The sequence below is a fragment of the Saimiri boliviensis genome, chromosome 13 (genome assembly GCF_048565385.1).
Source record: "Saimiri boliviensis isolate mSaiBol1 chromosome 13, mSaiBol1.pri, whole genome shotgun sequence".
NCBI classification, from domain to species: Eukaryota; Metazoa; Chordata; class Mammalia; order Primates; family Cebidae; genus Saimiri; species Saimiri boliviensis.
Genome location: NC_133461.1, coordinates 35,340,774 through 35,364,547, shown reverse-complemented (window position 1 = coordinate 35,364,547; position 23,774 = coordinate 35,340,774). Strand labels below are relative to the sequence as shown.

The 23,774-nt window shown below is 34.1% G+C and overlaps 1 protein-coding gene across 1 annotated transcript in view; it reads right to left on the bottom strand.

Moving 5' to 3' along the window:
* RIT2 (Ras like without CAAX 2) overlaps positions 1 to 23,774 on the bottom strand; it is a 381,462-nt gene that overhangs the window by 288,388 nt on the left and 69,300 nt on the right. The window contains exon 2 of the mRNA XM_003924709.4: positions 16,907 to 16,963. Within this exon, the coding sequence (XP_003924758.1) occupies positions 16,907 to 16,963 (57 nt within the window). The remainder of the gene's footprint in view (positions 1 to 16,906; positions 16,964 to 23,774) is intronic.

The window sequence follows — 23,774 nt, the reverse complement described above, 5'->3', positions numbered from 1 at the left end:
TTATCAACTTCTAAATATATGGCACTGGGTAAATGTGTCTAAATTACACTAAATAATTGAAAGTACTGAGAAATACGTTACAATTTTAAATGTATCCCTAAGTAGAAAATTTAAACTCTACATTTTAAAAATGATAATTACACAAATTGGGAGAAGAAAATATACATTTTGTTAGCTCTCTTTAGGTACGCTTAAAATAGCTTTTACATCTCAATTTGCTTTCATCAGCAATCAGTCAATATGTAGGTCATGCCTACACGAATACTTTTCTTCTCTCTATTTACATAATTGAATTATTAGGAGTCAATAAATACTAAAAGATATCTTTAAAAATAAGCTATTAAAATAAAAAATGTAAATGTAAGTGATTTATTTCATAGTACAATTGGTTCATGTTTGTTTAGTTATTTAGGTTGACCAGTAATAATTTTAATTAGTTTCTGAATTTAGTCAGCATCAAAGATGGTTAACTAAATATTTCATTGGTTATAGTAATCTGGAAACTACATTAAAAGATAATTATAACACTGTTTTTATTACATTACTTAGCAGTAGTAGTTAGTATTTAGAATTAGGAAATGATTACATTATGCCAGGTTCTTGGCTACACATTTATTAACCCAGTTAACCCTCACAGAAGACTTACGTGGTAGGGAGAGTTATTATTTCCATTTTTTATTGAAGAAATAGAGTTCAGTAAACCACATGTAGAAATGTAGTTATCTTCATGGCATCACAGAGATGAGAGTCACATGCTATTTAAAGCCAGATGCATCAAACTTCCATCTGTGAGCTGGTAGTGCTGGCCATTAGTTGGCAGAAGTTCTACATTATTTACAGCAAATCAGTAATATTGGTGACTATAGGAAGACAATTGTCTTTGCAACCTTATACACACATGTGTACTGTAAGAATAAGACAGTAGACTACAGTGTTACTAAGTTTATGCTGATACGAACTTTCTTCCTTTTTTTTGTATCACATAAAGACTTAGTAGGGAGGTGCCCTAGCAAGTTGGGCACAAGGTCAAACAGCTTTGTAAAATTTATAAAATGAACCACACAGTTTAGTTCACTGTCTCTTATCCTTCTGAATCCCTCACACTGCCCTTCACACGAGGAGTGGTTGGAGTAGCTGCAGATGTTTCTGGCATCAGGGAAAGAGGCAGAGGACACTGCAGAGGCCAATTGACTGTGATAGTATTAGAACTGAAGTTTTAGGGCTGCTTACTTGGCAGAGGTGCCTTCCAAGGCCCTATATATAATTATGTATTCAAAAGTATATACTTTTTTGCTTTTTTAAAGATACAAGTATTTCAGAAAACCACATCAAGTGGGCTGGTAAGAATGTAACTATACATATACGTGATTGCATGTAAAAATATATAGTATTAAAACAAGTTAAGTTAAATGTATCCCCAAATCAAAACAGAGAGAATTCATAAAACACCAAGAGAAAGACATCTAGTCGCATAGAAAGGAACCCTTATCAGATTGACAGTGGATTTCTAAGCGGAAACCTGACAGTCCAGGAGAGAATGAAAAAATATATTTACAGTGCTCAAAGAAAAACAAAACAAAACAAAACAAAAAACAAACAAACAAAAAACCTACCAGTCAAGAATAAAATGCTCAGCAATGTTATTCCTCATAAATGAATAACAAATACAGTCTTTTCTAGACTAGAAAAAACTGAAGACTTTGTCAGCCCTAGACTAGCCCCACAATAAATGCTAAGGAAGTTCTGTACCTGAAAGTAAAAGGACAATATCTACCATCATAAAAACACAAAAGTATAAAAATCACTGGTAGAGCAAACATATAAATGAGGAAAATAAAGATCTCAATATTACCACTACAAAAAAAAAAAAAAAATGAAGCTACAACAATAAATAAGAATGAAATAAAAAAATCAAACAACAAATAATATACAAAACAACCAGAAAACAATGAACAAAAATATATAAATAAATGCCCACATATCAAGATTAACGCTGAATAGAAACAGATTAAAAATTCCACTTAAAAGATATAGACTGGCTGAACAGATTGTTTAAATTATACGAATATATGCTACCTAACAGAAACTCACTTCACTAGTAAAGACATACAGACTGAAGATAAATGGATAGAAGAAGATATCCCAAGCATACAGAAACCAAGAATAAGCAACAACAATGACAACGACAAAAGTGCAGGCCAATATCCTTAAAAAACATAGATACAACAATTTTCAAAAAATACTAGCAAACTAAATCAAACAGAGCATCAGAAAGATAATGCAATATGATTAAGTGGCATTTATTCCAGAGATTCAAGGATGGTTTAACATATGCATATCAGCAAACATGATACATCACATTGACAGCATAAAGGAGAAAAATTATATAATTATCTCAATAGATGCCAAAAAAGCATTGATAAAATTTAATATCCCTTCACTACAAAAAAAAAATACACAAATCTAGATATAGAAGGAACATACCTAACATAATAAAGGTCATCTATGACAAACTCACAGCTAGCATCATACTGAATGGGGAAAAGCTTAAAACATTTCCTCTAAGAACCAGAATAATACAAGGATGCCTACTTTCCCCACTCTTATTCAACTTAGTACTGGAGTTCCTAGCCAGAACAATAAGGCAAGAGAACAGTATAAAAGGCAATAAATTGAAAAACAATAAGTCAAATTATCCCTCTTTGCAGATAACATGATTTTATATTCAGAAAACCCTAAAGATTCCATTAGAAAACTCTTAGATCTGATAAACTTACTCAGTAAAGCTGTGGAATACAAAATCAGCATACAAAGATCAATAGTGTTTTTATACACCAATAATGAACTAGTGGAAAAAGAAATCAAGAAGCCAATGCCATCTACAATAGTTATCAAAAAAAAAAAAAAAAAAAAAAAGCTAGGAATAAATTTAACCCAGCTGGTAAAAGACCTCTACAGGAAAGCTGCAAAACACTGATGAAAGAAATCAAAGAGGACACAAAAAACATATGACAAGACATTTAATGCTTATGAATTAGAATAATTAATACTGTTAAAACGGCTATACTACCCAAAGTCATCTATTGATTCAATGCACTTTACATCAATAGAGGGATATCATTTTTCATAGAAATAGAAAAGCAATCTTAAACTGCATATGAGGCCAGGCATGGTGGCTCATGCCTGTAATCCCAGCACTTTGGGACTCTGAGGTGAACAGATTATTTGAGGTCAGGAGTTCAAGACCAACCTGACTAAAAAGTTAAAATCCTTTGTCTATTAAAAATACAAAAAAAGAGCTGGGCAGGTTGGCTTGTGCCTGTTGTCCCAGCTACTTGGGAGGCAGAGGCATGAGAATCACTTAAACCTGGGAGGCAGAGGTTGCAGTGAGCCAAGATTGTGCCACTGCACTCCAGCCTGGGCAACAGAGTGAGACTCTGTCTAAAACAAAACAAAAGAAAATGCAAATGAAACCTAAAAAGTGCCTAAATAGACAAATAAATTTTGAGAAAGAAGAACAAAACTGGAGGTATCACATTAACTGACTTCAACATATCTTATAAGGTTATAGTCACAAAAACAACATGCATAATATTATTACAAAAACAGACATATTGTCCTATGAAGCAAAACAGAGCACTCAGAAATAAATACACATATTTATAGCCAACTGATTTTCAACAAATTTGCCAAGAACATGCATTGGGTAAAAGGCACTGTCTTCAATAAATGGTGCTGGAAAAAACCAGATATCCGTTTTCAGCAGAATGAAATGAGATTCCTCTCTCACTATATTAAAAAAAAATTCAAAATGGATTAAGGACTTAAAACTACTAGAAGAAAACATAAGACAAGCTCCAGGACATTGGGCTAGACAAAGATTTCATTTCAAATATGTCAAAAGAACAGATGACAAAAGCAAAATTAGATAAATGGGGCTGCATTAAAATAAATTCTTTCTACACAGCAAAGGAAACAGTCAACAAAATGAAGAGACAATCTGCTGAAGGGGAGAAAATATTTGCAAACAATTCATCTGACAAGGGGCTAATATGCAGAATATATAATGAACTCAAAAATTCAGTAGCAAAATGTAAATTAATTTTATAAAATAATAATTTCATTAACAAGAATATTTCTCAATAGATGACATACAAATGTCCAACAAGTATATGGAGAAATACTCAATATCATTAATCATCAGGGAAATGCAAATTAAAACTAAATGAGACATTAGCTTACCCCAGTTAGAGTAAATACTATCAAGTCAGGAAAAACTAACAGATCCCGGTTAGGATGCAAAGAAAATAGAACTCTTACACACTGATGGTGAAAATGTAAATTAGTATAGTGATACGTTTTGGATCTATGTCTCCATCCAAATCTCATGTTCAATTGTTATCCCCAATGTTGGACTTGTGGCCTAGTGGAAGGTGAATGGATCATGTCAGTGGTTTCTCATGAATTGTTTAGCACCATCCCCTAGGCGCTGTCCTTGTGATAGTGAGTGAGTGAGTTATTGTGAGATCTGATTGTTTAAAAATGTGTAGCAGCTTCCTCATCTCTTCCTCCTGCTCCAGCCATGTAAAATATGCCTACTTCCCCTTTGCCTTCCACCATGATTGTAAGTTTCCTAAAACCTCCCCAGAAGCAGAAGCCACCATGCTTTCTATACAGCCTACAGAACTGTGAGCTAATTAAACCTCATTTCTTTATAAATTACTCAACCTCAGGTATTTATAGCAATACAAGAACAGATTAATACATACAGCCATTATGGAAAACAGTATAGGGGTTTCCCAAAAAAGTAAAAATAGAACTACCATATAATCCAGCAATTTCACCATTGGGAATTTATTCAAAGACAAGAAAATTATTTTGTCAGACGGATGCCTGCATTCCCATGTTTATTGCAGCACTATTCACTATAGCAAAGATAAGGAACCAACCTAAATGTCCATCAGTGGATGAATGAATAAAGAAAATGTGATATATTACACAATGGAATACTATTTGGCCTAAAAAATGAAATCCTGTCATTTGCAGCAATATAAACAGAACTGGAGGTCATTAAATTAAGTGAAATAAGCCAGGCACAGAAAGACAAATATCATTTGTTCTCACTTATAAGTGGAAGCTTTATCTTATGGAGGTAGGGAGTAGAATGATATTTACCAGATGCTAGGAGTAAATATGTGTGAGTGGCTGGGGGTCAGGGATAAAGAAAAGTTGGCTAATGGGTAGAAACATACAGTTAGATGGAAGGAACAAGGTTGAATGTGTGGAAGCAGAGTAGGGTAACTACAGTTAACAACAATGAATTGTATAATTCCAAATAGCTAGAATATAGGACTTAAAATGTTTCTAACACATAGAAATGGTCAATACTCAGGATGATGGATATAAACTAAATGCTGTGACTTGACCATAACATATTCAATACATATAATGAGATATCACATGTACCCCCATAAATATATACAAATATTATTTATCAATAAAATATTTCTAAAGTTTCCACATTAACCTTCTAACCTTTATTTATTGGTAAGCTTGTAGTTTCTGTCTCTTCCATGAAAATGTTATCTCTATGAGGGTAGGAAATTTGTTTTGTTCATTGCTATAGCCCAGCTCAAAAATAATGTCATGAACCTGTTACATACTTATTAATTATTAAAAAAATGAATGAACATGAATCAGAACACTGATAGTCAAAGCAACCTGAAGGAGTGAGAATTCTTCTAACCTGCAGAACTCAAAACTAATAAGATTATGCTAGCATATTTAAACAAAACATGGTTTATTCAAAAGAGGATTGGCTTATCATGAATGCTGAGAAAACAATGTTCTTTCAATTTTTCTAGGACTGAGTGAAATCATGGCCTATTTTGGAATACAGAATAAAGTGTTGCAGTCTTCACTGTAAGACCAATGCAGTTGTGAAATATGTCACACATTCTTAGTATGACATCATTAAAACGTTCAGTTCTCTTAATTTCCCTGGACTAATTCAATACTTAAGAGCCAAATCCTGTATTCCCACGTAAGACATCTGTCATGGAGATCATATGCTACTCATATCCAGCTTTTCAACAGAGACTTCACATAGTAGATTGGATCAGAATTTCTAATTATGATTTGTCCTCTTTTATGTAGTTTTGCCACCAAAAAATTATGATAATCACAACTACTTTGAGTAATTCCAGCTGTGATGACAGTAATATCTCATTGTAAGTTAATAAATTGACATTATGATTGCCTTTCCATCCTCTATGAGTAGATTCTCTGAGACTTCAAAGAACAGCACCAAGCCTAGGCGGCCTTTTCCTGACAGCTTTCCATTTCACTATTTTCATCTTATAGTTCGATTACTTCCTACTAAAGAAATCAAAATATTCATTTTGTCTTCAGCAGAGTATAAAGCAGTTATATCTACATTATTTCACATAAAAATCATGAAATATAATGTCATCACTGCATTTTTATAGATGAGGAAAGGTAAACAATTATATGTTAAATTTGTCAAGGCCAAAGAGGCAATAAGTACTTTCGTTATTCACTCAACAACATATTGATAATCTGCTACAAACCACACACTGATCATTTTGTGAAGACTCCAATGACTTAAACTGCGTTTATTTTCTAGTTAAGGAAGACGCATGCAACTATATACTAAGTAAAAAGATAATATGTGCTTTGAGAAAAAGAATACAAAAGAGTAAGTGTATTCTGGAGGTTCAATGATGGTCAGTGTAAGCCTGCTTTAATAAAAGGCATTTGAATCCTGAAGCAGAAACTTCAAAAAGTTAAGGATGTTAGCTTTATGAGTATCTGAAGAAAAGTATCCCAGGAAAGGAAATATCAAGTACAAAGATGTCAATGTAAGAAATTATCTGGCATGTTCCAGAAACAAAGAGAATAGTGAGGATGATACCAAATAAATGAGGAAGAATGCTAAGAAATAAAAGTCAGATGGTCAAGGTATGTGATTCATAGGCTTTTATAGGCTTTTGTCAGTTAGCTTTTACTCTGGGTGAAATGAGGAGCTACTGAAGGGTTTTGAATAGAGTGACATAAACAAGCTTATGTTTTAAAAATATCTTTCCAGTATAAAAATAGCACATACATCAATGAAGCAGAATAGAAAGCCCAGAAATAAAGCCACGTACCTACAGCCAACTGATCTTCCACAAAGTCAAGAAAAACATACACTGGAGAAAGGACACCTTATTCAATAAATGGTGCTGAGAAAACTGGATTGTCATATCCAGAATAATGAAACTAGACCCCCATCTTTACCATACACAAATATTAACTCAAGGTGGGTTCAAGACTTATATAAGGCCTAAAAACATCTTTTAAAAAACTAGAATAAAAACTGGGAGAAACTCTTTTGGACATTACCTTTGGCAAGTAATATATGACTGGGACCTCAAAAACAATTGCAACAAAACAAAAATAGACAAATAAGATTTAATTAAACTAAAAAATCTTGGGCACATCTAGATAAATAATTAACAGAGTGAACAGACAAACTTCAGGACAGGAGAAAATATTTGCAAACTATGCTTCCAACAAAGGGCTAATATCCAGTATCTACAAGGAACTCAAAACATCTCAACAACAACAACAACAACAACAACAACAACAACAACATAGCTCATTAAAAAGTGGGCATTGAACATAAAAAACTTTTTTTTCCCAAAAGAAGACACACAAATAGCAAACAAATATATGAATAAATATATAAATATATGAATAAATGCTTAGTATCACTCATCATCAGAGAAATGCAAATTAAACCAATGAGATATCACCTTACACCAGTCAGAATGGCTATTATTAAAAAGTCAACAGGCCTGGTGGTGGCTCACGCCTGTAATCTCAGGCCAAGGCAGGCGGATCACCTGAGGTCAGGAGTTCAAAACAAGCCTGGCCAACATGGTGAAACCTCATCTCCACTAAAAGTACAAAAATTAGTAGGACATGCTGGCATGTGCCTGTAATTGCAGCTACTCAGGAGGCTGAAGCAGGAGAATTTCTTGAACCCAGGAGGATGAGGCTACAGCAAACTGAAATTATGCCACTGCACTTCAGCCTCAGTGACAGAGTGAGATTCTGTCTCAAAACAAAATAAACAGGAAATAAAAAAATAGCAGATCTTGGTGAGGATGGAGAAAATAGGGAATGTTTATACACTCTTGGTAAGAATGTAAATTAGTACAAACTGTGGAAAATGATATGGAGATTTATCAGAGAACTAAAAATAAACTACTATTTGATTTAGCAATCCCACTACTGGGTATCTACTTGAAGGAAAATAAATCATCATAGCAAAAAAGGTACCTACACTTGTATATTTATTGCAGCACTTTTCACAATAGTAATGACATTGAATCAAACTAAGTGTCCATAAAAGAAAGACTGTATAAAGAAAATATGACATATATCTGACATATCTGTATGTCATACATATATAGACATATATATGCCGTGAAATACCATTAAAAAAAGAAACATGTCTTCTGCAGCAACATGGATGAAACTAGAGGCAATTATGTTATGTGAAATAACTCAAATAGAAATTCAAATACCGTATGTTCTTGCTTAGAAGTGGGAGCTAAATATTGTGTACACATGAAAACAAAGAATATAATAGCAGATACTGAAGATTCCAAAAGTGGGGATGGTGGTGGTGGAGGGGGTGGTGTGAGGGATTAAAAATTACTTAATGGATACAAGATACAATCTTCAGGTGATGGCTAAACTAAAAGACAACACTTCACCACTATACAATATATCCATGAAACAAAACTGCATTCTTACCTCTAAATCTATAAATTAATAAATAAAGGCAAAAAAATCATTCTGTTATACTGAAACTAAACTGTGAAGTGAGGCAAGAGTAGCAATGGAGCTAAAATAGTAATCTAGGCTGGGGATTCTTCTGGCTCAGATCAAGATGGTAGCAGTAGAGGTAGTGAGAATAGATGGATGTTGTACATATTTAGAAGTAGAGTCAACAAGACCTCCTGAGAGTGTATTGTGTGGCAAAAAATAAAAATCAAGAAAGAGTCAAAGGTTTTAGGCATGAGAACCCAGAAATTTGAGATTACTATAGAGATAAGAAAGGCTGTAGAAGAAAAGGATTTTTTGTAGAATGAACCAGAAATCAGCTGTGAACAGGGGACTTTAGGAATGTCTATTAGACATCTAAATAAAGAAGTTGAGTTGAAAGCTAGATATTTAAGTGTGAAATTCAGGAGAGAAATATAAGATGGAGAAATAAATTTTGGAGTTGTAACATACACATGATATGCAAGTCCATGGCACTGAAGAGAATCACCAATGAAGGGAACGTGGACAGAGACAGTAAGAAGGCCAAATGCAAGAAGACAAAAACTGAGTCTTAGGGGGACTTCAATGTCCAGGAAAAGAGGAAGAACCAGACAGTGTCAGAAAAGCTGTCACAGAGATTAGAGGAAAATCAAGAGAGTATGATATGCTGTATGCCAAGTGAAAGGAGTTGATAAAATCCAAGAGTGGTAAAACATATCAAATGCTACTGGTAAGTTAAAATGGAGAGAATTAATATTGTCATTGGACTAGCCACTAAAGAGTCAAGGAAACCTTCATAAACGCAATTTCAGTAGAGTGATGGGATGAAAACATGACTAGACTTGATTGAGGAAAGTAGTAGAAAAGGAATTAGTGTCTGGAGAGACATTCAACTATGAGCAGTTTTATTGCATCACAGAGAGAAATGCGAAAGGCATTAGTAGAAGAAGTGGGGTCAAAAACGAATTTTTAATTTTTCTTAATATTTAGAGTGCAAGGAACCCACCATTTTTATGATGACAAGAAATGATTCATAAAAAGAAAAGATTGTCTTGAGCAATATTTTTGGGGATGGAACCTACTGAATGCAAATGGTAGTTCTGGCTCATGCAGGTGCATTGGCAGTTCACCTAGGTTAATAAGTGGCAAGGATAAATGTGGACTCAGAGTAGTGGGTAGCTTTGGAAGTATCTTCTGGGTGGGAGTCTTTAAAATTTATCTTCAGGATATTTCCATTGTCTAATTAAAGTAGAAAGCAAGATCATCAGTTCAGATATGAAGATAGGAGGAGAAGTTGGTGATTTTAGGGCAGTGAGAAATTGAGTAGTCTATGACCTGAATGTGTTTTCCAGGGCATCATTGAAAGCCTATTTAAGATCAAGCTTAGGACATTCGAAGTGAGACTAGACTTCGTGGTCCTACTCAGCTGCTCCAATGTAATTTCATAAAATGCAAAGGTTTAGGTTTAATCAGGGTGGTGCTTAGCTTACTACATGGAATGAGAGGGGCAAGGGGTCTGAAGTTATGTGACCACAGAAATCTAATTTAGATAACAGGGGAAGATGACACTGAAGTTGCTCATGCATTCTTATATTCAACAAATGTTTTGATCATTCCTAACAAAACAGGCACTGTGTGAAGTCAGGTAGGAAGTTCAGAACAAAGCAGACATGTTTCCTGCCATAATGGAACCTACGTTTCATATGATAAGAGGAAGAAAAAATTCGTACAATTTTAAATTCAGAATTGAATAAATATGATTAAAGAAACAAACTATGTGCTGATACAGGAAATACACTGTAGGCTTTTCATTGATATGTGCGCATGTGTGCCTTTGTGAGTGTTTATGTGTTAAACGGTTCATTTAGATAAGGTGATCAGAGACCTTTCTGAGGCAACGTATGCAAACTGAGACCTGAAGAATGAATAAGAACTTGTTCTGCAAAGAGCAGAAAGAAGGTGTTCAAGGTACAGGAAAGTACCTTGACAAAAACCCAAAGGCAGAGAAGAGGTTGCTTGGCATATTTAAAGAACTAAATGGAGTCCAGTGTGATTTTTGCACAGCAAGCAGGAGGCTCTTACAAGATTCGTTTGGAAAGAAAATAAGAAGCCAGGGTGAAGGCAGAATTCAATATCAATTTAATTAGTTTCATACTAATTACCTTATTATTTTACCACATTCAAACATTCCAGAGTCATGAATAAATATAATTCTTCAAGTTTAGTTTATAGGCCTTGATTTCCTTCAAGAGTTATACTGTAGCACTTATTCTGCCTAGTAGTAATATCCTCCCTTCTCCAGACGCCTTCAGTAACTATCCCTTCAGTGCTGCTCTGTAGGCCATGGCTCTGTGGTTCGCTCTCTAGAATAATTGGATACATTAATCTATGCAAATATATAATGATTCCTAATGGCTCTGGGCATTAACTCTCCCCTGAGCATTTACATTTTAACAGGAATTTTCTAGTGACACAAAGGAGTGACTCTATTAATGTACACTTTAGACACAAAACAGGTCATTTTAGTGTAATTCAAACACACACACTCTCTCTCTAAATTCCTAGCTTAAGAAGTATTTTTATTTTTCTACCAGAGATATTGAGAAATGTATACTTAGTGTGGTACATTTTTTCCATGCTGGTCTAACAGCCATTGAACATGAGGCTATCTTCACGATGACCTGTCTATATTGTTGATGTACTTTGCTGCTTATATGATGTCCATGTTTTCTTCAAGCTGCCCAAATCATTCAGGAAGACTTAACTCTATATATGGCATTTTATTCTTTTTTTGTAGAGCTTGTTGCAGTTCTTACCAATTGCTCAGAAAGAATATAAATCTTTCAGATGAAGGTATTATGCAGTTTTCATGGCTTGTAAGTGAAATTGAAAGTCTAAAACTCTAAAAGAGGAAAAGCATTCTCAGTTGAGTCAATTATAAGAGGATGTATTCCTTGAAAATAGGATATGTAAGTATAGTTGGAAGCTTGTTGGTCTTGTGAATTTCTGGTCACCAGAGAAACAAATAAATGTATGTGGATATGAGTTAATAAAGTATAACTGATTCCTGGGTTGTTAAAGCTGTTTTCTTTCCGTAGGGAAAGCAACCCCAAGAAACAATTGGATAGGTCCTTAAGGGGTTTTATTGTAACTAAATTGTGTGCTGTATATTAAAAAAACTTTTTTTTTATTATACTTTAAGTTCTGGGGTATATATGCAGAACATGCAGGTTTGTTATGTAGGTATACACGTGCCATGGTGGTTTGCTGCATCCATCCCCCCATCATCTACATTGGATATTTCTCCTAATGTTAGCCTTCCCCAATCCTCCCATGCCCTGGTATTCCTCCCCTAGCCCCGCTACCCCTGAAAGGCCCCAGTTTATGATGTTCCCTTCTCTGTGTCCATGTGTTCTCATTGTTCAACACCCACTTATGTGTGTTGTATTAATGTAATAATGTCAGGTCATTTTAATGCAGTGAGACCAAAAAAACAAAAAAAAAAAAACAAAAAAAAGGAAAATTAGACTCTAGACGAAGAGATAGGATCAGCTCTCAGAGATGATGAAATAAAACTAGGCAAAGAAACTCAATGAGAAAGAATTCTTGCATATTATTGTACATCTTTGACTCCTTTGCTTTGTACAATGTCTGAAACATAAATATTTATTAATTAAATAATACTGAATAAAAAGGAAGGATTAGAAGAGCAGAAGGAGTAAGATAAGAAAAAAGGAAGAATGATTGGCATTAGCACAATGCTTTTAATTTTTCCTAAAAATTTTCTTTTGCTAATCATTTTAGGTCAAGAAATAGCCATTAACAAACATAGAGAATTTTTATAAAAGACTGCTAGAATACCTTGGTTCATTATTAGTTTGGTTGCTCACCAGGACTCTAAAGTTACTATGGCAATATCTAAAAATGATTAATGATTTCTGACAAATGTATTTGCTTACTAATTTTTCATTTAAGGAATTTTTTTAGCATCTGCTATATGTTCAACATTCTGCTTAGGTCTGAGATACACTAGTAATAACATACTGAGTTTTTTTTTTTTTACCTTCATGACACTGATTAAACAGATAATTATCCAAATAATTATTTAATTTCATAGAGATAAGTGATATTAAAACCATTCAAGATTCTGAAAGAATAAAAAAGTCTTATTTTTGGGTAGCCAAAAGGGGTGCTCTTGAGGAAGCAATATTTAAATTTAACAGAAAACTGTGTGTTAACAAAGCAAAGATGTAGGTGAAAAAGGGGAGAGCATTTTGGGTGAAATATGGGTGAAAATACCTTAAGAGAGAAAAGGCCTTGACTAGTTTGTGGATCTAAAATAAGGTGGATGTGGTCGATGCCCAAGAAGGAAGTGGCAAGTGTGGAAGCTGAAGGCAGAAATAGCAGCAAGACCATGAGAGTCTTCACTTTGTGCTTAGGATTTTTACATGCTAAAAATAATACAACACTAGGGACCATCAAGCAGAGAATAAAGTAGTCCAAACATATATTCTTCAAGATATGTTTTGATTCTGTATAGAAACCAATTTTAAATCGAGTCTAAATTGGAGATGGGTGTGGCTTAGAACAAGATTACCAAAAAGGTTATAGAGAAATTGGGACAGTTTTAAGACCTGTTATAAAGGTAGACAAAACAGAATTTTGTGAGTGATTTAATGTAGAAGTTTAAATAAGTATCATGAATTATTCTTGATTTCTGGCATAAAATGCTGGTGGATGAGGTGCTTTATCATGAGAAAGAATCCTGGAAAATGTAAACATCTACTACAGAAAATCAGCTATTAGTTAAAGTTGGGGCATGTTTAATGTTTCTGCCTTGGAACTATCAAAGGGAAAAGTGAAGCAGGCTATAAGTAATATTCATCTTTCTCTCACAGAAGAGTATAAGACTAGGTATCTAAACCCTTAGCTAGGCCTACAAGATCTTTAAAAATCTGGTGCCTGGTAACGTATTGTATTTAGGTGTGTGTTGCCATTCTACATATTATGCCACTTACTTCACCCTTGGGCTTCTGGTTTCCAAAATGCCCCGGCTCCGCCACTCATCCGGCTGCCTTGTCTAGGTGCCTATACTTTTTGATTTAGCAATCCCTCCTCTTCACCGGCCTAATTCCTATGCATCTTTCAAAAATAAGTGCAGAGATTATCTGCTCTAAACTGTCAAACAAATTGATGACAGGCCATTCACTGTTTTGGACTGAGCTCCTGCACTGGGCCTAACAGACCCGACCAAACCAAAATGAAGTTGCTCGCGCTAGATGCCGCAAAACCAAACTGAAACTTTAAGCAAGCAAATAGACCCCCCAGCAGGCCAATATTTCCTGAAAGCAAGAGATTCCATTCTACCTGAGTCAGTGTAAAAAAGAGGTCTCCTGTGCTTTAACCGTTACAAACACAGTAATGCGAAGTAACCTGATATTAACCAATCAGCTTTTCCTTTCAGTCCTTCTAAACTCATTAGTTGCTGATGCTGAAATTGTTGCCAGTAAATAAGGGCAACAATTACTCCTTGGAAAGAACACTGGGATCAAATAATATATTTAACTCTTGTCAGTGATAAAGGGATCTTACATTTTCAGAATTAATGTATATTCAAAAGAAGAATAAGCTGAATAAAAGGAATAAAATAAAATCATATATATTCCTCAAATATTTCTGAGTAAAGGCTATTCAGGAGCCTCAGTCAGTAGGGTAACAAACAGATCTAGAGAAGGATGGAAAAATATTTATTTTCTATTTAAATTGTAAAAAAAAAAAAAAGTATCCTTGATAGGTGTTATTCTTTTCTAATTTGTGTGATTTTCTTTTTTTATTTTTTATTTATATATATATTTTTTGAGATGGAGTTTCCCTCTTGTTACCCAGGCTGGAGTGCAATGGCGTGATCTCGGCTCACCGCAACCTCTGCCTCCTGGGTTCAGGCAATTCTCCTGCCTCAGCCTCCTGAGTAGCTGGGATTACAGGCACGCGCCACCATGCCCAGCTAATTTTTGTATTTTTAGTAGAGACAGGGTTTCACCATGTTGACCAGGATGATCTCGATCTCTTGACCTCGTGATCCACCCGCCTCGGACTCCCAAAGTGCCGAGATTACAGGCGTGAGCCACCGCACCTGGCCTTGTGTGATTTTCAAACTATACTAATATAAATTTCCTCGTGAGAGGTCATTATGTCAGCCAAGCTGAGTTACAGTTATGTAGCAGAAGGAGGTGAAAGGTAAATTATTTGAGACTTTTACCTTCTGCAAGCAGGTTACCAATGGAAATTTGTTAACCAATATTTGCACTAGAAAAGTCAAGAAATGAAATGATGAGAAAATAGAATCGAAAGAAATAAAGTACTCTGTTTCCATTTTCAAACTTCTTCCTCTAAAGCTGTTTTATTTATAGCCAGATAAAGGTATGATTTTAGCTATCTGTTAGTACTGAATGTCCAGGTATCTTAATCTCAAGTGATAGATGTGCCTCATGGATAACTAAAAAAGACATCATCGTGTACTTCTCATTTCTTCCTTTTGAAGGAGTCATTTATTATTTATTCATATCTACTGACCTATTGAAGCCGTTGGATGTGAGAGTTTGGTGAACAAGAGGCTGGTTTTTGAGACACAAATACATACAAACCTTAAAGAATAACAGAAAATAATAAGCAACTGAGTGGTTTTCTGGCTTCATAAATATATATTATATTATTGAATTTTCCAACAGGATAAAAGATTTAGAGCTTTTTCCAAAGATTTCCCCTCTTCTGTAACTTACAGTGTGTGGTACAAAGCTATTGGCATTCTAGAATTAAGATATTTAGAAAACAGACTTAGAGAATTATCAAGCAACAGTTGCAGCTAATCACTTTTAAAACTTCACGAAGTTGTTACTTTCTCTTTAGAATCAAACCTCAACTTATTGAGGAAGTCCTTTCTGGTTACCGTATACTAATTTCATGTACTTAAATCTAGTTGATTTACTTCAATGGATGAGGTGGTCTTAATAAATAATGACATTTAAAAATAAGTATGTTTTATGTATGTCAGCAATAGTATGCAAGCAAATATTCTGGGTGCTTTTGGGAAGGAATATAGGAGTATAATCTGTAGAATGACATTAATATATCAAGTAGGATCTTGAATTAAAATGTTTTGATGAGCAGAATATAAACTAGAGTATCTTACTCATGGGTGGGGTGAGAATAAGAGCTATTCAGACCGAGGGAACAAATAGGGTAAGGGAGTGGTTAAAGGAGCTCACCATCCAGGCAAGAGGTCATCCGTGAGGAATTTAACAGCTCTATGTTCCCCTCTCTGGGAAATATTGCTTGATGTGTTAGTACCAGTGTGTTTCTAAACAAAGAGTACTATGATGGACTCTGCTTGAAGATCTCCAGCCAATTTGTTAAAAGTAGTTTTTTGAATGAATAAAGCAATTTTAAAAAACATCTTTTGTGCTTTGAATGAGGGAGAAAACCTGTTCCCCAATGCAAAGCTTCTGTAGTATATTATGACAGAAAAGTGGATAGGAGGACTAAAACATGGCTGTTGTTTTGGCTCTAACAATATTTTTATACCTTAAATGTCAGTTTCCTAACCATCAAGATGAGGATGATGGATAATATCATGTCAATATCTAACTTTCCAAATGTACTATTAACATGGTTAAATAACTCTATGGTAGAAAATTCAGAGATATACAGAAGTGAGCAAATAACCAAATACATATATAATTACATCAATTTTATTATCCAGAGTACAATTTTATTATTCAGAGAAACTTCTAAAATGCAGGTAGATATTCATTATTAGATACTGAAATCACTTAATAGATTCCAGCCACCATTTACCAGAAAGAAATAAAATAGAATAGATAATACCTGGCAAGAAGTAAGGACAAATATTGTCTCTTGAAGCTCCTGTTGTGGCAACCTACATATTATAAATTTCTATATATGTGTTCTGGGGCAGAGTAAATTATGTTTATTTTCCATCAACATCGCTAATATTTTTAAGCCACTTAGTCTTTGTTCAAGCTAAAGGAGAAAAGAGGCTTTCACTTACCTATAGTAGGATCATGATAATCAGGGAACTGATGACTAATAAACTGCATTGTCATTGCTGAAAGAAAAAAATACGTTGTGTTTAATAAATATTCACTAATTCATCAATAAGTTATTTACCAACATGTTCACAAATCTTTTAATAGGTTCTGGGGAAAGACTTATTTGTGTGAGTGACCAATTAATTTATTAATTTAATTTCACATGAAATGAAAACAATAAGACAAAGCTCTAGAAGGAAAAATCTGTTGAATAATGCCAGATACTTCTCTGAAATAAATATGTTTGAATTGTAAGTGTATTTCAATAAAAATTGTATTAGAGTACAAATAAGCACTTGGCAAAATGAAAATGTAATCCAGCTGCAGAATCCCTCTTGACCTGCTCTGGTTAAATAGTTGGTAATAAAGGACAAGTCCCTTTCACCAAAAATCTGTACATTCTCTGGGACTCTAAGGTTTTCATTTTAAGAGTAAATAGCTATCCTCTGAAGTTCTTATGAGCTATAAAGATATGTAATTACATGAATTTTGTCTTTAACTGTTCAAAATTAAGATTATTCCAGTTACTTTTATCTTGCCTAATTTATGTTATTGACCACCTTTTTCATTACTTTTTTCTGTAATCTTATGTTCTCCACATTATTTCCAAATCTATGATTTTGTAAAACATTTGCAATATTTCTATTGTAGAGGATTTCCTCATGTGCATTTCCGTTATTAGGAAACAAAAGGAACTCTGAAGGAAAGCAACAAACTTAGATTACAATGGTGTCTCACAGCTCCTTTCTTTTACCCCCACTTCTGCATGTGTGTTTGTTGTCAGGCTCTCTCCCTGAGCAAACTTTAGGTAAGATCCTAAGCCTTCTTTTCCACTAAGCCTCAAACATGGATGCTGTCCTTGCATTTCTGGCTGGGCCTATATAGCCCACTCGCAGTACAAATCCTGCTAAGTCAGTTTAGAGAGAATCTTCCCTGACTTGGTATTTGGTCACTCCGTCCTACCTTTGACAAGAATCCTGTTAAACCAGTTTAGCAAGAATCTTCCTCCCCTTGACGTCTCCTCTTAGGACTTCTCCATTCACAGGTGTAACCCCTCCCCTCGCACCTTCCTCCTCCCCAGCCTTGCCTATAAATCGCCATGTGTCCTTCTGTATTTGGAATTGAGCCCAGTTCTATACTAACGACTCTTTTCCCTACTGAGAAATGTAAAAAAATAGAAACTGACCCAGTGGAAGAGAATTTCTGCTTTATGCTTTAACAATTGTTTACCTCCTTTGTTTGCACTGGTAAAAGAGGTCTCTACATGAAAGTATTACTCAATTTGACAACTTTGGGCAAATTTTTAAATGCAAATAAACATTCCTTACAGATAACCTGATGAGTTAAAATACTTAGGTAAACAAACTGAAATAAAATACATGTTTATGTTTATTAAGCGAATATAAAGAAGCATTTCAAAAATGCTTTTCCTGAGCTTTAAAATGGCATTTGCCTCCTTCTTTTAATCCCTAACTGGTTTATCATATCTTCCATACAAACATTATAAATTTCGAGTTTTTACTGCAATAAAGTTTTCAAATGTCTTGATTCTTTCTGCTGTTACTCTAGTTCAGAATCTTATATTTCTTTTGAAAATATTTATTGAATTAGACCAAAAACTGTTTCTTCCATAAATATTTTATTTTCTTTATATTAGATCTTTCCTAATGGTACCAACATCATCATTTTAAAAAATTATGACATTCATATGTCATCTGCTATTGAAATAAATAACATAATCTTCAACATGATATGCTAATATATGTGGTCTTTTGTAAACTATGTTCATCTTGCCTTTTGGTCTGAACTTATACCACTACCCAAATAGCTACTAATATTATTCTCAGACTTACTGTGGTACTTTCCATCCATGAGAATGCCTTTATTCTATGACATAAAAATGACCTTTGCCTTCTTCATTTTGATATCATAATGATGAAGACTCGCTCCTTGCCCAGACTTCAGTCAGGCTCCTCTGAACCCTCTTCTCATGTACACCTAAACTTTTGTGCTTCCACTTTCATCTTTTCATAACCCAGGTTTAGCAAGAATACCACTAAATCCATGTAGAGAGCATCCCCTACCATTGATATCTGATCATTCTCAGTACTTGATCAAATTCTTCATCCCCACAACTCAAGAAATATTTGATTACCCTGCCTTCAAAAAGAATCTCATTAAATCTGTTTAACCAGAATCACGCCTTCTGGATATTTCTTAATACCTTTCCATCTACTGACCCCAATCCTGCTTCTTGGCTATACATCCCCCTTAGTGCTTGCTGTATTTGGAATTAAGACCAGTTCTATATGTGGTTCTTCATCCTTTGCCATAGTTCCTGAATAAGTCTGTTCTGACCAATTTAACTCCTCTCTGGCTCTGATTTTCTCTAACAATGCTAATTAAAATTGATATCTCTATTCAAATGTCATACCCTTCTATTCACACATTTAAACCTTTCTCTACCAAGTATCAGAACTTGATAGTCATGGAATCGACAAGTAATAGAAAGAACTGTGTATAATTATGGGCTAAGTTAATTGCTATGCAATTGGGAAGGAATCGTTGAGGCTGAAGAAGTTTTGAACAAATTTAAGAAAAAAGATATAAAAGCATTTTAAGAAATAATAGAAATATTTGGATATTGGACTTGAGAATCATGGAACCAACGTCAGAAATAAACGAATCAGTCAAGAACTTACCTGTTACAGATACGTATAACAACACCTAGACCAGGCATGGTGGCTCACACCTGTAATTCTAGCACTTTGGGAGGCTGAAGCAGGCAGATGACCTGAGGTCAGGAGTTTGAGAGCAGCCTGGCCAGCCAATATGGGGAAGCACTGTCTCTACTAAAAATACAAAAATTAGCTGGGCATGGTAGCACATGCTTGTAATCCCAGCTACTCAGAAGGCTAAGGCAGGAGAATCACTTTACCCAGGAGGTGGAGGTTGAAGTGAGCCAAAACCACACCATTGCACTTCAGCCTGGGTGACAGAGTGAGACTCCATTTCCACGCTCCCCCATAAAAACAAACAAACGAAAACACCAGACATATATTTAGATGATGGCATTTGTGCTTTAATGGAAACCTGCTGCTTATTGTATAATTGAAAAAAGCCCTTCAATTGTTAAATCATCTGACCCACCACTGAGACAGAATCAAAGCAAAATGAACCAGCTGAGCTTTGTTTCAGAATTCAAACGATAATTTTAGAAAGACTGATTTGTAAAAGTTTCTTTTGTGTTTTACAAAGTGGCTCCACTATGGGACATCTAACAGGCATTTCCATTTAGGGGTAGATAATCTGTAAACCAAACAATTTTTGAAAAATCTCTCCTAAATACTTATCAAGCTCAACGTGTTATCGAACTGGAACAATCTAGTATCAGTCAGACTGGAGATTAAATTTTATTTCATTTTATGTTACATAGGTTTACATGCTCAAAAATTGTCATTCTATTATTCCTTGCTAAAAAGCAACTTCATAAGAAACTCAAGCATCATAATTCTATTCTTTTTTTCAGGTATTTTAATTATATTGACTTTATAATACCATTTGATATAATTATATTGACTTTATAATACATTGGTTCTAATATCTAGTAACAATGGTCTATCTTTTACTCCCAAAACATTCATTTATGTACACACAAGAACACAATATTGAGATATGGGTAATGATCAGAAAGTCCCAGGTAAGAACATTGGCCCTAGAAAATAGCAGCATAAGTCAGAAATCAATATTTTGATCAGAGTGTTAGGATACCCATGAGCAATGCAATTGTGAAGTGTGACTTCTATTATTAAAAACTTTCCCTTATCTCATTTAATTTTTTTTTTCTTTTTCGTCTGATCAAAATTATAATCACTACATTAACTTTGTTTCAATTTTAGGGGTTTATTCCTAATTTTTCTGCAAACTTACAATTTTAAATCACTGTGTTTCAGGGGGTTCTTGGTATACTATAGAGTTGGAATTTTTTGTACCAATTTAAAACTTGTTTTATTTTAATAGGCAAGTTAAGACTATTCATATTCTTGTACTCATATTTTTATTCTTGTTTTAGTCTAAGGTTTAAAATTAAGTATAATAAATCTTCATCAAAGTTTTCCCAGTCTTCTTCTTCTGATTCGATGGAGGAATATACATATATATATATATATATATATATATATATATATTATATATATATAATATATATATATTAATATAAACATAGACTTCATGGGTACAGTATTTCCAGTGTTCTTGCCTACTTAAAATTATTTTCCTATAGCCTTGATACTGACAAGACAACTTGGCTGGATATAAAATACTTGTCCTGCTCTTTTCTAAACCACATTAACTGTTTGATCTGTTTTCCTGAAGATACTAAGGATTCCTCTTTCTTTATAGTCCTCTAGTTTTTCTAAGTTATGTCTTAAAATTAATAGTTGCAGATTTTTTTTTTCAGGTACAAGTGGATTTTTTCAATAAGTAAATATATGTTTTCTTTAATTTTATAACTTTGTATTGAATTATGGTTTTTTTTAACATATTGTTGTTTTTATTCTACAAGGATTTGACTTTTTATACCGTTGAATATTCTGTGCCTGGTTTCCATTTCTATCACATTTCCTCTGACTCTTTAGGTCTTGTAAAAATTATTAATCACATATTCATTCTCTTGGTCGTTTCCCTGCTTTCTTCAAATGGCTCAGTTTTCATTCCAAACTATTCTCCCAACAATGTCTTGTGATTTGTCCCTTATTTCTGAGATGATTTTGTATTTTCCTACAATTTCTCTTTTGTCAGTATATTTCTTCTTTTTTAAGTTGTTTCTGTTTCTTGGTTTTTGAATTCCTGATTCTGTTTAAATTCATCTGCATATAATTATTTCAGGATATTTAGTTCAGTTAAGCTTCTTGTAGTACATGTCAATGCCTTGTTAAATTTTGTGGGAGAATATTTATTAGCTTAAAAGAGTTGATTCACTCTTTTTTTTTTTTTTTAAATTTTAAGGTAGTTTGTATCATGTTTGTTTTGCCTTTTTCCCCCTCTATTTCTAGGTATTACATATTTAGAGTTGTTATATCAAGGGTGTTGTTTTCTGTCAGGTTAGTAAAGTGCTGTTTTTGTGCTATTGTTTTTATATTCCAAATTCTATAATATTGGGAGGTGGGGATAATAGGAGTAATTGTCATATCTTGTTTCTCTTTTTTTTTCAACAGGATTTTTAGCTTTCTTCACTACCTTCCTATCTTTTCCTTCACTGCTGCATCTAGAAGGTGAATACCTCTTTTCTACTTATCTCCATTTCCCTGGAAAGCAGACTGTCAGTTCTGGTTCTTATTGCTGTGAAACATAAAGTCCCAGACTAATGTTCAGTATTTTTGCAGTTAGTGTTGCATGGCTATCTTTCGAAGGATGATTTTAAGTACCGATATTTCATTTAAGTACTTGACTTCCCTCTTCTCTTTTTCTCAGTCTTTTAAGAGTTCCCTCTCTTCATCCTCTACAACCACAGTCTTGTAATGGTAACAGAATTCCTGTTGACATTCTGTTTTATTTTTCTACTTAGTGGTAATTTGACATTCATGGCGTAGATCACATGTGGTTTAATTGTACTTCTTGTTGGTATTTTGGCTTTGAGAAAGGATGTATGGAGAAATTCAGATTCAAGAGGCCAACTATATCCTGCTACTAATTTCTCATTGACCAGTAAATTTTATGTGTAAGATGGAGCCCACAAAATTCTTGAAGAATAGATCTTTGAAACTTGATGCTTAAAATGAACAATTAAATTTTTCATGAAGTATTTAGGTCAACTATAACTTAAACACAACATATTTACTTTCTTTTCTTATCTACACATCAAGTTACTTCAATTAAATGACTGGAAATTCATTTGTCTAAGAAGGCCGAGAGAGAAGTGTAGGAAAAACTGTTACTGTATCACAATTTGGTCAAGACCACTTAGAACAAGAAAAATTATGCTGTCCATTCCAAAAGATTTTAAAATTCACCCATAAAATATCGATGAGCATCTACTGTGTGCCAGATACTGGCAATAACAAATTAATAGGTGGAATCCTTCAAATAAAGTGAACTCTAGATGTGTTTGAGATCTCCCAAATCAGAAAACTAAGGTGCCTGCATGTGAAAGTGTGGGTAGGGGAGAGACTGATGGAAATAGGTGCCCTGGCATAGGTATAATGTATAAGAAAGCTATGTCTCAGCTATCTCTTACAAATAATTCATTAGTGTAAAAGACAAATGGCTGAACAAAGTTTTGGTGTTTTTTCAATAATTATTTTTCACTCCTGTCAAAATGTAACATAAGGGAGGCTGGAAGATGATCGTTCTATTCCGTGGAGTCTTTCCCAGATCCTCTCAACAGGTGGTCTCCTGCCCCTCAGAACTTCAAGGCCTCCATTGAGTTCTTTATGACAAATTGGCAGAAGAGTGAAGAAAGAGAATTCACAGAGAATTGCATGACAGTATCTTAAGGGAAAAAGTGCCATAAATATTGTACACTACTGTATCCACAGTCTATTATAAAAAAAAAAATGCAGTTATTTGGCTCCTCCTAACTGCTAGGAGGCTGGGATATATGTTAGGAAGAAAACAAAATAGGTTTGTTGAACACATAACAGGCTTCAGCATAAGAGGGGAAAGGATATTTAAGGACAGGTGGAAATGTGAAATGAAGGAAAATGCAATGTTATACTTTCCCTTCAGAAAGAAAAATCCTTGTCTGAAAAAACTAACTCTGGTCTTAATGTTACTCTGTGTCTTACTAGCCTCTATAAGGAATCCTTCTAAATTATCTGAATAAAGCAT